At 37.7% G+C, this 15,989-nt stretch overlaps 1 protein-coding gene across 3 annotated transcripts in view; it reads right to left on the reverse strand.

Moving 5' to 3' along the window:
• Nucleotides 1–5,053: 5,053 nt before the first annotated feature.
• Nucleotides 5,054–15,989, reverse strand: part of LOC124602240 (exocyst complex component 8) — a 110,413-nt gene continuing 99,477 nt past the window's right edge. Inside the window, exons 12-14 of one of the 3 annotated variants that reach the window (XM_047136308.1) lie at nucleotides 15,392–15,582; nucleotides 5,546–5,798; nucleotides 5,054–5,457 (exon numbers count right to left, since the gene is read on the reverse strand). In XM_047136308.1, coding sequence (XP_046992264.1) covers nucleotides 5,589–5,798; nucleotides 15,392–15,582 — 401 coding nt within the window. In that variant the 3' untranslated portion in view covers nucleotides 5,054–5,457; nucleotides 5,546–5,588. Of the gene's footprint in view, nucleotides 5,799–15,391; nucleotides 15,583–15,989 lie in introns of those variants that run through there. The other 2 variants (XM_047136307.1, XM_047136309.1) reach the window with 2 other exon arrangements.

The raw sequence follows: 15,989 nt of genomic DNA on the forward strand, positions 1-15,989 counted from the left end.
CAGAATGTGGTCAATAGTGCTAAAATTGCTTCGGAATCCAGCTTGTTCTATAGGTTGGCCTCAGTCTAGGGTGGAACTAATTCGGTTTAACAAGATCTTTGTAAAAATTTTGTACAAAATTGAGAGCAAGCTGATAGGACGGTAGTTTTTAATATTGTGAATACTTCCTTTCTTGTGTATCAAAATAATCTTAGCCTTGTTCCACGATAGTGGGATTGAAGCATAGTGCAGGCAGGAAGTAAATACTTTTGCCAAGTGATTTATTGTTACCTCTCCTGCCAGTTTGAGGATGTCAACGCTGAGCTCATCATCACCTGGCACTGTTCCCTTCTTCATGCTATCTAGAGCACACTTGACTTCCGATGGGAGTATATCTGGAACACTAGATATATCATTTAAATTAGATACACTCAAATTTTCCCCTGGATTGCTATACAAATTGCTATAAAAGTCTCTGATGAACTTCAAAACCGCCTCCTTTTCAGTGATTCGACTGTCATTTCCATCGAGTGCAATAATCTGCTTTTTACCTATTGTGAGTTTGCGTTTGGCTGACTTTAAACTTGTCTTGTTCTCCAAGCTTGCTCGTAAGGTGTCTTCAGTGAATTTCTGTATGTCAGTTTTCATTTCTCTTCGCACTGCCATACATAGTTCGGAATACGCCACCATGTCACGATCGGTTTGGATTTTCATTTCTCTTCTCTGTTGTAAAAGGGTTTCAGTTTTGGCACTGAATTTCTTTGGTTGTTTATTTTTTTGGCATAGGCCACCGACTTCTTGTGCACTTGAAACAATCATTTCCGCCAAATCACAATCTTTAGTTACATGGAACTTGCTTTGGAGGACTTCTTGGAATTTCGAGGAATGTTCTTCCAGGTTTTTGAGGTTGATTACCCTTCTCTTCCCTTTCATAAGTTTACTCCTTTCATTTCTTACATTGAGTTCGACCCTTGCTCTCACAAGACGGTGATCACTGCCAGTGTTGAACTGATTTAGCACTGATACGTCTTTTACAATCTGCGGAATATTTGACAGAATAAAGTCTATCTCATTTTTGACACTGAAATTTGGGCTCCTCCAAGTCCATTTTCGGTCAGGGTGCTTCTTAAAGAACGTATTCATGATGGACATACTGGTGTACTCAGCGAACTGGACTAATCTCTCACCTCTATCGTTTCGGTCATCAATCCCATAGTTGCCCACCACTGTGTCGCCTTGTTTCTTGGTGCCAACTTTTGCATTGAAATCTCCAATGACCATCTGGAAGTGACAATTGCTACCTTTTTTACAGGTGTTATCCAGACTTTCGTAAAAGGATTCAATTTCTTCGTCAGGGTGACTTGAGGTGGGAGCGTACACCTGAACAATCTGTATTTTATACCTATTCTACACCTTCAGGACCATTCGAGCTGTCCTGCTGGAAGTTCCTTCTAAGACAGATACTCCATCAGCAATATTCTTGTTGATTAAGAACCCAACTCCATTGAGTTTTCCTTCTGGATCGCCACAAAAGTAAAACAAGTTGCCAGAGCGCAAACGGAGACAGTCTTCCCCTTTTCGGCGAACTTCGCTTAAACCAACAATACTCCAGTTGATTTTTGTAAGCTCTTTCTCGATCTCTTCTAGTCTGTCGTTGCCTATTAGAGAGCGACAGTTATATGTACAGACGTGAAGAGTCTGTATCTTCTTCTCAGCACCACTTGGTGTTTGGGACATCAAAGTTGCTCCCACCCGGAGATCCGACTGTGGGGCTATTACTCCGGAAAATTTAACATTAATGTCACACAACATAACTCGAAGGTGAGAAGCATAATCGCCACGCTTGCTTCAGAACGGATTGGCGATATAATTTCCAGGCTGCCCCTGACATGGGGTACAGACATCTCTGAGTAACTACTGCAATTTGCATCCTTCTGAATCTGCTTACTGTATTCATCTCTTTCTCTCTCTCTAGAATTTTTACCCCCACATTTTCTTCCAACACTAAACTGGTGTCCCCTTGGTGTCTCAGAATGAGTCCTATCAACTAACCCCTTCTACTATTCACATTATGCCAGAAATTCTTTTTCTCCCCAGTCCTATTCAGTACCTCCTCATTATTTACATGATCTACCCATGAATCTTCAGTATTCTTCTGTAGCACCACATTCCAAAAGCATCTATTCTCTTCTTATATAAAATGTTTATCATCCATGTTTCATTTCAATACAGACAAATACCTCGAGAAAAGACTTCTAATGCTTACATCTATATTCGATGTTAACAAATTTCTTTTCCAAAACACTTTTCTCATCATTGCCAGTCTACGATTTATATCTTCTCTACTTCGGTCATCATTAGTTGTTTTGGTGCCAAAATATCAAAACTCATCAACAACTTGTGTCCTGTTTCGTAATCTAATTCTGTCAGCATCACCTGATTTAATTTGACTATTTCCATTACCCTTGTTTTGATTCTGTTGCTGTTCACCTTGTATCCTCCTTCCAAGACACTGTTCATTCTGTTTAACTGCTCTCCCAAGTCCTTTGCTGCCTCTGATAGGATTACAATGTCATCAGTAAGCCTCAAAGTTTTTATGTTTCCTACCTGGACTTTAATTCTTACTCCAAATTTTTCTTTTGTCTCCTTTACTGCTTGCTCAGTGTACAGATTGAATAAATCAGCTATAGGTTACAACCCTGGCTTGTTCCCTTCTCAATCACTGCTTCCCTTCTAAGTCTGACAATTTTTCATCTATCTCACACATCTTGCACACCAGACAAAAGAGTTTTGTCATGTCTGGCTCTCCCAATGCTATCACTAGTTCTGGCAGAATGTCATATTCTCCCAGAGCCTTGTTTCGAATTAGGTTGTCTGGTGCTCTGTCAAATTCTTCTCACAGTACGGTATCTCCCATCTCATCTTCCTCTACATCCTCTTCCACTGTTATAATATTGCCTTCACATTCATCTCCCTTGTACACCACCTCTATATACTCCTTCCACCTTTCAACCTTCCCTTATTCGCTTAAGGGCTCTTGACATACGTGGGTCTGCTTCTTCTTTCTCCAAAGGCCTCTTTAATTTTCCTGTAGACAGTATCTATCCTTCACCTAGTGATATATGCTTCTAAATCCTTACATTTTTCCTCTAGCCATTTCTGCTTAATCATTTTGCATTTCCTCTCAATCTCATTTTTTAGACATTTGCATTTCCTTTTGGCTACTTCATTTGCTGCATTTTTATATTTTCTCCTCTCATCAATTAAATTCAATATTTCTTCTGTTATCCAAGGATTTCTATTAGGCCTTGCCTTTTTATCTATTTGATTCTCTGCTACCCTCATTATTTTATCACTCAAAGCTATACATTTGTCTTCTCCTGTATTTCTTTCCCCTGTTCTAGTCAATTGTTGCCCTATGCTCCCTCTGAAATTCTCAGCACCTTCCGGTTCTTTCAACGTATCCAGGTCCCATCTCCTTCATTACCGACAGTTTTGCAATTTCTTTAGTTTTAATCTACAGTTCATAACCAATAAATTGCAGTCAGAGTCCATATCTTCCCCAGGAAATGTCTTACAATTTGAAATCTGGTTCCTAAATCTCTGCCTTACCATTCCACAATCAATCTGAAAACTTCCAGTGTCTCCACGTCTCTTCCATGTATACAACCTTCTCTCAAGATTCTTAAACTAAGTGTTAGCAATGATTAAATTATGCTCTGTGCAAAATTCTACCAAGTGACTTCCTCTTTTATTCCTTTCCTCTGGTCCATATTCACCTACTATATTTCCTTCTCTTCCTTTCACTATTATAAAATTCCAGTCCCCCATCAAAATTAAATTTTCATCTGCCTTAACTACCTGAATAATTTATTTTCTTTTATGATACATTTCTTGATTCTCTTCATCTGCGGAGCTAGTCGGCATATAAGCTTTTACATCTGAGGTGGGTGTTGGCTTTGTGTCTATCTCGGCAACACTAACGCATCCACTAAGCTGTTCACTGGAGCTTACCCACATTCCTATTTTCTTACTTATTAGTAAACTTACTCCTCCATTACCCCTATATGATTTTTTATTTTTAACCCTGTATTCACCTGACCAGAAGTCCTATTCCTCCTGCCACTGAACTTCAGAAATTCCCACTATGTCTATTACTGAAGTATCAGTTTAATAAGTCATGGTTGTAAATACTGATATGAATTATTTAGAGAAGAATGGAAAAACTTGTAGCCAACCTTGGGGAATATCAGTGTAGGTTCCAGAGAAATGTTGGAATACTCAAGACAATACTGATCCTATGACTTATCTTAGAAGATAAGCAAACCTGTATTTATAGCTTTTGTACACTTAGAGACATCTTTGGATGGTATTGACTGGAATCCACTTTCTTAAATTCTGAAGATAGTAGAGGTAAAACATAAAGAACAAAAGGTTATACATTACTTGTAGCAGAAACCAGATGGCATTCATGACTCACAGAGCATGAAAGGGAAGCAGTGGTTCAAGGAAGAGAGACAGAGTTGTAGCCTATACTTTATGATATTCAATCTGTACACTGAGCAAGCAATAAAGGAAGCCAATGAAAAAATAGGAGATGGATTTAAAATTCAGCAAGAGAAAACTTTGAGGTTTCCCAATGACATTGTAATTTATGCAGAGAGAGACAAAGAGGTGTGTACAGTAAGAAGGTTCAAGGTTACCGTATGTATTCAGAGATGAAAGCAAAGAATAGAGTAGCATGGAGAGCTGCCTCAAACCAGTCTTCTTACTAAAGACTGCAACACATCTTCTGTAACAGAAGGAAAGATAATTTTTGCTATTATGTTAAAACAGTTGACCAATTTAACAGATGCCATAGATGTTCAGAAAAAGCACTTTGTTGAAGTAGATCTTCAGACAGACCTTGCATGAATGATTTTACAGACTTGGCATCTAAATAAAAGTGTGAGAATTAAAATAAGTGTTAAGGGCTTTTTTACTATTTTGAGTAGATAAATGCAATATGTTGAGTTCTTCCCAATATTTTTTTATTGTGTAATGAATTGTATAATACTGTACTATTGTTTTATAAGAGCAATTATGAAATATAAATCAGTAGATGAATGCATATGAAGTAGATCACACTAAGAAGGCACTTAATGACCTTATATATTTCATAACTTTCTGACAGCATGTATCTTAGTGCTTTATTCTGATAAATAAATAAAATACACATTTTTTTTCAATCCAAAATGTTATGAAAATTATGATATAAATCTCCAAAATTACACATTTATGTACACTGTAAAGAAAACTGCACTTAGTTATCTTTATTTACTACAGTAAATAACAGTTCATTTCAGGAGCAACAGCAACAGTTTGCCAAATATTTACAAATAATAATAATGACAATAATAATAATAATTCATACATTCACTGAGATGTTTTGATTTCTTCATGTTTTGCTTTCTTTCTACATTATCACTGAGCTGTAGCCTGTTATTTCTATGAATGTAAACACACATGCCACTTGCACTGGCACATACAAGTGTACATACTGCTCTATTTTTCAGGGTACCAAAATCTGTTTATAACTTCTCAAAAATTGATAAATACAAAAGTTTCTTTCATACAAATTCTGGGGATGTGTATTTTTTGGCTGCCTTACTGCTTGATGATGACATACGAGAGTGGCCTTCACCCTTCAGCCACGAATACTCATCACGTAGAGAAATTAACCTCGCACAAGGATGACCAATCTTTTCTGCATAACGCTGTTCTACTAATTTCAACAGTGTATCGAAGAGGAACACAGCATTTTTGTGAATGAACGGTCTCTGAAAAATGAGGAAACAGGTACACATCAGAGAGAATCTAAGAAAAAATTTGAATGATTCAAATTCATGAGCTTGTGAGACATCACAGTAATCCTGTCAGTACCTTTTTTGTTACTAGTAATTAATCAAGACCAGAGAGAGAGAGAGAGAGAGAGAGAGAGAGAGAGAGAGAGAGAGAGAGAGAGAGAGAGAGTGTATGTGTGGAAGGCAGTGGGGGTGAGGAACAAAAAAGAAGATGGGAAAGAGGAAAGGGGGAATGTGGGTCATGCACACATTTATACTAACACTACCTAGCATAAAAAATAAAATAAAAAAACACTTTAACGCTAGAAGGCAGTTGTTATTGTTCATAGTCTTCAACTATTGTTCAAACTTAGTTTATCCTCTAGTTGTTGTTGTCGTTGTTGTTGTTGATGATGCAGCTCTCCATGCTACTCTATCCTGTGAAAGCTTCTTCATCTCCCAGTACCTACTGCAACCTACATCCTTCTGAATCTGCTTAGTGTATTCATCTCTTGGTCTCCCTCTATGATTTTTAACCTCCACGCTGCCGTCCAATGCTAAATTTGTGATCCCTTGATGCCTCAGAACATGTCCTACCAACCAATCCCTTCTTCTTGTCAAGTCGTGCCACAAACTCCTCTTCTCCCCAATTCCATTCAATACCTCCTCATTAGTTATGTGATCTACCCATCTAATCTTCAGCATTCTTCTGTAGCACCACATTTCGAAAGCTTCTATTCTCTTCTTGTCTAAACTATTTACTGTCCATGTTTCACTTCCATACATGGCTACACTCCATACAAATACTTTCAGAAACGACTTCCTGACACCTAAATCTATACTCGATGTTAACAAATTTCTCTTCTTCAGAAACGCTTTCCTTGCCATTGCCAATCTACATTTTATATCTTCTCTACTTCGACCATCATCAGTTATTTTGCTCCCCAAAAACCAAAACTCCTTTACTACTTTAAGTGTCTCATTTCCTAATCTAATTCCCTCAGCATCACCCGACTTAATTCGACTACATTCCATTATCCTCGTCTTGCTTTTATTGATGTTCATCTTATATCCTCCTTTCAAGACACTGTCCATTCTGTTCAACTGCTCCTCCAAATCCTTTGCTGTCCCTGACAGAATTACAACGTCATCGGCAAACCTCAAAGTTTTTATTTCTTCTCCATGGATTTTAATTCCTACTGCGAATTTTTCTTTTGTTTCCTTTACTTCTTGCTCAATATAAAGATTGAATACCATCGAGGAGAGGCTACAACCCTGTCTCACTCCCTCCCCAACCACTGCTTCCCTATCATGCCCCTCGACTTTTATAACTGCCATCTGCTTTCTGTAAAAAATGTAAATAGTCTTTCGCTCCCTGTATTTTACCCCTGCCACCTTTAGAATTTGTAAGAGAATATTCCAGTCAACATTGACAAAAGCTTTCTCTAAGACCACAAATGCTAGAAATGTAGGTTTGCCTTTCCTAAATCTTTCTTCTAAGATAAGTCATAAGGTCAGTACTGCCTCACGTGTTCCAATATTTCTACGGAATCCAAACTGATCTACAAGTTTTTCCACTCGTCTGTAAAGAATTTGTGTTAGTATTTTGCAGCTGTGACTTATTAAATTGATAGTTCGGTAATTTTCACATCTGTCAACACCTGCTTTCTTTGGGATTGGAATTATTATATTCTTCTTGAAGTCTGAGGGTATTTCACTTGTCTCATACATCTTGCTCACCAGATGGTAGAGTTTTGTCAGGACTGGCTCTCCCAAGGCCGTCAGTAGTTCTAATGAAATATTGTCTACTCCCAGGGCCTTGTTTTGACTCAGGTCTTTCAGTGCTCTGTCAAACTCTTCACGCAGTACCATATCTCCCATTTCATCTTCATCTACATCCTCTTCCATTTCTATAATATTGTCCTCAAGAACATCGCCACTGTATAGACCCACTAGATACTCCTTCCACTTTTCTGCTTTCCCTTCTTTGCTTAGAACTGGGTTTCCATCTGAGCTCTTGATATTCATACAAGTGGTTCTCTTCTCTCCAAAGGTCTCTTTAACTTTCCTGTAGGCAGTATCTATCTTACCCCTAGTGAGATAAGCCTCTACATCCTTACATTTGTTCTCTAGACATCCCTTCTTAGCCATTTTGCACTTTCTGTCGATCTCATTTTTGAGATGTTTGTATTCCTTTTTGCCTGCTTCATTTTCAGCATTTTTGTATTTCCTCCTTTTACCAATTAAATTCAGTATCTCTTCTGTTACTCAAGGATTTCTACTAGCCCTCGTCTTTTTACTTACTTGATCCTCTGCTGCCTTCACTATTTCATCCCTCAAAGCTACCCATTCTTCTTCTACTGTATTTCTTTCCCCCATTCCTGCCATTTGTTCCCTTATGCTCTCCCTGAAACTCTGTACAACCTCTGGTTTAGTCATTTTATCCAGGTCCCATCTCCTTAAATTCCCACCTTTTTGCAGTTTCTTCAGTTTTAATCTACAGTTCATAACCAACAGATTGTGGTCAGAGTCCACATCTGCCCCTGGAAATGTCTTACAATTTAAAACCTGGTTCCTAAATCTCTGTCTTACCATTATATAATCTATCTGATACCTTCTAGTATCTCCAGGATTCTTCCATGTATACAGCCTTCTATTATGATTCTTGAACCAAGTGTTAGCTATGATTAAGTTATGCTCTGTGTAAAATTTTATCAGGCGGCTTCCTCTTTCATTTCTTAGTCCCAATCCATATTCACCTACTATGTTTCCTTCTCTCCCTTTTCCTACTCTCAAATTCCAGTCACCCATGACTATTAAATTTTTGCCTCCCTTCACTACCTGAATAATTTCTTTTATCTCATCATAAATTTCATCGATTTCTTCATCATCTGCAGAGCTAGTTGGCATATAAGCTTGTACTACAGTAGTAGGCGTGGGCTTTGTGTCTATCTCGGCCACAATAATGCATTCACTATGCTGTTTGTAGTAGCTTACCCACACTCCTATTTTCCTATTCATTATTAAACCTACTCCTGCATTACCCCTATTTGATTTTGTATTTATAACCCCGTATTCACCTGACCAGAAGTCTTGTTCCTCCTGCCACCGAACTTCACAATTTCCCACTACATCTAACTTTAACCTATCCATTTCCCTTTTTAAATTTTCTAACCTACCTGCCCAATTAAGGGATCTGACATTCCACGCTCCAATCCGTAGAACGCCAGTTTTCTTTCTCCTGATCCTCTAGTACAGATAATGATTTGGTATCTTTAAATATACATACAACTTGATATTTCATCACAAACAAAAACTGATGTTTGACTTCCTACACAATAATATTGGGACAGATCAGGTTTGATGCAACAAACACAGCTTTGACATATCTGTGATGTACACCCAGCAACATGTACAACATATCAGTTTTACAATGATTATTATTAAATTTTAGCAATGTATGTTTTAGCAAATGAAGCACAGTTGTCGTGCCAAGTCATCATCCTTTAAAAAGTAAGGATGCAATGTAACATTATATGTAACTGTCTCAGGAATCCTTACACGGATCATGTTTGTGAAAGCCACAAATTGCCTTCAATAAGTATAAAATTTATGTGATACATGACTAAAAAGATACAAATTAACAGTTCCAGAGTAGCACAACTGCACTTGAATAGAAAAGGTAAAGACAAACAATGGGATGAGCCTATACACACGAGGCAATGAGCAATCGAAAGGCACATAAACAAGATTAGATTACATAAGATTGACTTTTTGTTACAAAGATGCACTGTTAAGACATCATCAAGTATCTAGATCATGTCAAAAAAGAAGAGTACAGAATAGATATTTACAAAAAAAAATGTTATATACCAAACTGTTCCTTCCAAAGATTGTAAATTAAATAGTCCCAATGAATGTGAAACAGGTCAAAACAACCTAAACTCAACAAACCTGTCACAGAACATGTAAATGTATAATACACGTAGCTGCATAAGATAATTCTTGGGATATTATATCCATGCATCATCAAACAGAAAATCAGTTTCCAACACATATTTTCATTAATCACATTACTGTACTGAAAATGTGCAAAAGTAAATTTTCCATAAAAGTCACATCTGATGTTATAATAACAGATATATCAATTGGTTGTACCAGTAAATTTGTTAATGGAGTAAGAGAAGTTGGCCACTTAAACTGAACTGTTTAGTAGCTGAACTTTTTACGTCTGCTGGTAAATTATTGAAAATCGTGTGTTCCTGTGACAAAGTGGCTTTAAATCTTAATGGAGATTATTGTTATTTCTAGCAGAGATGTTGGTTTGAAAAAAGCATATATTATTTACAATAAATTTCATAAAGGAATAAACATATTGGGAAACCGTAGTTAGTAGCCCCTGTTTCCTGAACAAGACCTGCAGGACTATTTTGAGTTCGTATTACAAATAGCTCATATTACATTCTAATGTAATTGGATGGATAAAGAAATCTACTCATCAAGCAGCAGTAGGAGCACACACACACATAGAAAAGGTTTTATTTGTGCAAGCTTTCGGAGCTGGTGACTCCTTCTTGCAGTAGATGACTTTCCTTCTGCCCTGACCTGGGGTTCTGCGTGAATTTTCCAAACTCTACCCCTTCTTCTAAACCTCTCCAGTCCTTTTCCTTCACTTCTCTTCTTCCCCCTTCAACCTTTCTGCTGGTATACTATATTTTTTCATTTCTTACAATATCTACATTGCAAATAAAGATTTGTTTAGGCAGTTCTGTAGCACACTATTCCCAACGGAACACAGTATCAAGTTGTAAGAACAACAGCTCAGCTTTTCAGCTTGTATACTCCTTCAAGGAATGGCAAAGAGTGATCAGAAAATGTATTTATGGGTGCATATGTGTCTTCGAGCTGTGCTCCAAAGAAAATGACAGGTTCAAGGCTGATGTTCAGCTTCTTGATTACGTGCTTATACACCATTAAACTCATCCTCTGTACAATGAGTGATGACCTTTACTAGTTCTATTGCTTGAACTAGAGATAAGTAAATATAGTTGCCAGTAGAGTGCTAAGGGAGAGAACGAATACTCAAGTTCTTCTTTAAATGGAGATAAATAAATACAAGAAACAGAAAATAAAAGACTGATGATATGGAAAAAGGAAAGTCATTCCAAACTTTGGATCAAAAGAGACTCACAGCTAGAACTTTGTCAGACTATTAGTTGAGCAAAGATAAATGATAGAAATAAACGGTCTCAGAGTGATGCACCTTCTCTTGATTATTAAAGGTAAAAATAAATAATTAAATGTGTGTATACAAACTGTAGTGGCTATGATACATAACTAGATCATTTTTTTAACTGACCAACATAAATATGGACACCTTTTGCAGGAGGGGGGAGTGTACACGAAAACAAACAAGAAGCTTGTCATTGGTGGAGAAGTAATGAGAGAAATTCAAGCAGCACTTTTTTGTAGTAAATCATGAGTGCTTATAATGTTCAATTTAAGATCAAGAAAAACTAAAACAGTTGGTATTAACCACAGATTGTAAATACCAGCTGTATATGATTTTCTCAGTCATGCGAGAGTTAAAAATATTAACATGACAATGAGGCTGAACACCGACTATGGGGATGCTCCTTGGTCAGGAAAGGAGTGGAGCAGAGCAATGCCACGAGTGTCCTTATGAAGGAAGGTTGCTTGTTAACGTAGCATGATACAAGGCCAGCAATCTGAAGCAGTGACTGACACATCAGCGAGCTGCAACAACGCATGCCACCACCCAACAATGCAGTCCAGCAGGCCATCACCAGCTGCCATTGTTGGCGAGATACCTGCTGTCAGGTTGGGGGACTGCAGTTAGAAACATGAGGTAAGTCGACATGTAAGCCTAGGCTGTTTAACGGAGAGTCCCAGCCATAAATACGCAGCAATTTCATGGGACATTGCTACTTTATTTCAGAAAGGACTGTAAATGAATAGGGTTTCTGGGTAACTATCTAACAGCAGCCATTAACTATGTGAAACAGGTTCAGAAACGATTCCAATTGTTCATGGAAACATAATTTTCATAAGCAGTGTTTTGAACTTCTGATTTTTCTTTCACCAAAGACTAAAACATTGCAGACTCTAAACATTTTTCTTATCAAACTCTGAGCAAGGGGTAAGATAAGACAGATAGAGCACTGCCTAATGTCACGGCCTTGAAAGCAGCTTCAAGTACGTGGATAATATAAGTACCTACAACTGCAGTCGCAGTCAATTACTCGAAAAGTTACATCTCTCTAGTAGCATGTTGCTGGATCCATAATTACTCGCAGTAGCATTTCTTTAAGTAGCAATTTTATTAGTAAATTCAGTAACAGCTTGTTATCATTATATAAATGTGAGCTTGACTTCTTCCAAGAAGTTGAGACTTGTATTTCATCACTGCTGTTCTGCAGACCTTGAGTTGAATGGGAGGACGTGGCCGCAGTGTACAGAAAGTGTTACACAGCAAATAGTTAGCCATGGCCAATGATGTGGCATGTGGACACCATGGCAGGGAAAGTTTGGCCATCTGGCCAACTTCTGACAGTCAGTGAAGTGACAATGGAGGACCGGTTGGCTCTTTAAAGCTCATCTTCCAGGGGTCATTTTATGGGGAACACTCAACTGTAGGAACCACAATTCTTGCTGTAGACAGAGACTAATGCAAAATTTGATAGCTGCAACCAATAAAAAAATGAGTGAAGGCAGTTTGAGGCTATTATGATGTGGAGCAGCAGAGTGGGTGCAATAGCAAGTTCAAGTGGTAGAGAGCATCATCAGTAGTAAATGCTAACAGAAGCTTCACTGTATCAAAATGGTCAAATTAAGTGGTTAGGCAGACTGATAGTGTTCCTGTCGATATGCCACCAAGACCTGAACACGAGTTGAGATAAAACACAAGATTTTAATCGATAGAGTGATGGGACCTTGACTTAACTAACCTTTGTCAATTATTGTACCAACTTAGCCTTACTTCCACTTTTATTATCATTAATACTCATCATTAGTGCCATCAATGGTGCAATCTGTTGTTTTATCCTATTCATCTTGCTTTTAATACTACTGTTGACAGATTATTCTAGCTCCGTTTAGCGAGATTCTTTTCCTGTCACCACTCGGCTACTTGACAATTGCTGCAAACCCTGCTGGCCTTGGTCACAGGATCTCCATTCTCCCTGAAGCTACCTGCCATTTTCACTTCCTCAAACCAGCACTTCCTCTCCCTGGCACATTTCTTATGGTTTGTTCCCTTGCCAGCACTGACCCAGAGCCAGAAGTATCCATCAGCAGCATCCTCACAAATCATAGTGCTGAATGAACTGAATTCCATGTCGCACACTCAAATGTGGAATATCAGTCAGCTCATCTCGACAAGTTTAGTAATTTATATCAAGACATAGACACCCATTTAATACTTATCTCAGAGACCTGACTAAAACTAAGTACTCCCACAAGTTTGGTAAGTGTAGATGGCTGCATCTTTCTAAGACATGACAGGTGTATCCGACAGGCGGTTGTAGCAGGGTGTACACACACACTGATTTATCAGTTACTGTGCTCACACAGCCAAAAATAGTGGAGACAAATAAGTGGAATATACGTTCACAGAGATCAAACCTCTTTACAGAAAGTGCTTCATATCTCCTCTACAAATCTCATTAACTAGGTGGATTTGCCTGCTCGGAAACTGTGGACAGCACCTCAGTCGCCCGAGGCAGGAAGCCAGTGGCCCCTGGAAGATGAACAGAATATCCTTTATATTGTCTTGCACTGGTTACGGCCAGTCCCTCTTGTACAAATTACTAAATGATCACGTTCAGCTGTTATGTTGTCATACTGTTACTCAGATGAAGGTTGTTGGCTCCTTATAACAGTGTTTCTTATTGTGTTCAGAGTTAGAGCATCCCTCTTTTGCGTTCGTAAGTCCAGTTTGTATTTTATTATGACAGGACAATGTTGGCTGTCATGCCATATTTTTTATTTTATTTTATTATTATTTATTTATTTATTTATTTTTCTTTGCCTAATTCACTCTTATTTTTTGCCACATTTGTTATTCTTTTTTGCCAATATCGGTGTTACTTTTTGCTAGGTTCTTTGTTACTTTTACAGATTGGTTGCTTTTTTTCCAAATCTGGTGTTAGTTTTTACCAAATTGGGCATATTTAGTTGCAAAATTTAGCATATTTATTTGACAAGATTTGGTTCATTTTCAGTGTTGTTTTTGCCAAATAGTGCAATTTTTTGCCATGTTTGGCGACTTTTTACCAAACTTGGGGTTATTTTCCACCAGATTTGGGGTTTCCACCCCCCCCCCCCCCCCCAAACGTTTTGTTATTCGTTGGTCAAATTTTGTGTTACTTTTCCACAAAATCAGAGTATTCATGCCAAAATTGGTGTTATATGCTTTGTCAAATTCAGTGTTACTTTTTGCCATTTTTGGTTTTCTTTCATTTCCTTTCCTTCTCCCCCCCCCCCCCCCCCCCTCCAATCTCTATCTGTTTCCTGTTTTTTTTTTTTTACAAAATTTGTTGTTTTAATTCAGCATTTTTTGCACAATTCACTCTCATTTTTCCTGTCAAAGTTGATGTTAGTTTTACCCCGAATTTAGTGGCCTTTTTTTTGTCAAACTCAATGTTATTTTTGCCAAATTTGGTGTTGGCTTTTTTCACGCATTTGGTGTTCTTTTGTCTAATTTGCTGTCATTTATTTTGTCATATTCAGTGTTGTTTATTTTATCATATTCGGTGTCATTTATTTTTACAAATTCGATGTTTTTTGATCAAATTCAATGTTTTTGTAAAATTCGATACTGTTTTCTGCCAAATTCCGTGTTTTGACCAAATTCTGTTTTTCTTTGGCCAAATTCTGTGTTATTTTCATTGCCACATCCATTTTTGTTACACAGGAAACAAACTGAAAGTTTAAGATCATGCAGGAAACTCAGACTTGAGAAGATTAGAAGTCAAATTGTAGTTTTATCATTCAATAATTATCATCATTTACAAATACAGGTATGAGGACACTTACATTTGTATATGGGAAAATTACAAATTTCACAATATCTCGTAAAAATTTTTGACGTCACTTTGTTTTGCTAAAGCCGATAATTCTGTGTTATTCCTTGCTTTATCACTTTTGTTAAATTTTCCTGTCCCTAGACATGAACAGTAAATCTTAAGCTCACTTGATGTTTAAGCCGGTATCCCGACAGGCAGAAGTAGTACTCAGGTTACCACACTAGTTCCCAGTGATACGTCCAAATATTTATTTACATCCTTGGATTCTTATCTTTCTAGTGACTACGTCACAAGACCTATAAACCAAAGGAAACTAAAGGTTGGAATATCAACAATAGTAGGAAAAGGATAGATTGCTACTTACTGTAAAGATGACAATGAAAGGACTGTTACACATTTAACTTTCAGCCAAGGCCTTCTTCAGAAGTGAGCACATCTCATGCACACATAACAACATTCACAGGCAACAATCTAAGGTCAAAATTCCAGAAACAAGATTGCAGATAAAGGTGCACTGACATACATGAGAAAATCTACTCATACCTCAGCACGGAGCTTGTCACTGGCCACTGAAGCTTCCACATGTTTGAGCTGTGCTTGAAACACATCGCCTAAAACTTCATCGACAGTGTGCTGGAGCTCAGGGGTGGACAGCCTCAGGCAGTCATCCAGCAGTGGCAGGTAGAGCTTAGTGAACGCTACAGTGCTACTGGTTAAATTAACCCAGCACTCACCTATGTAAACAGAAATTACATCAAATTTTGTCAGAGTAATAGCAAACCATGAAACATTTATAGATCAGCTAGCTGACATAAATATGCAGCTGCAAATTATGCTTTTCATCACAAAAGCAACAACAGCAGTTCTCCACTAGTCCATCAAATGCTACATTCCATCATATTTACATAATTAAATGTGCAGTCTCCATCCATGTAACATGAACAACAATAATTTCCCAATACAACCACATAACGTAGGCTTTCACAGCTGACATTTGTGTCCTTGGCGATTTTTGTTTTATGGGAAAAAAATTCTACGAGCAAAGCAATGGTGTGGGTATGGAGAACCTACTCAGTATAGCTGTAATGAATTTCTGTATGAAAACTTTTTGAAGAATCTGCCCTTCATACTGTCAAAAAGG

Source organism: Schistocerca americana, chromosome 1 (assembly GCF_021461395.2).
Source record: "Schistocerca americana isolate TAMUIC-IGC-003095 chromosome 1, iqSchAmer2.1, whole genome shotgun sequence".
NCBI classification, from domain to species: domain Eukaryota; kingdom Metazoa; phylum Arthropoda; class Insecta; order Orthoptera; family Acrididae; genus Schistocerca; species Schistocerca americana.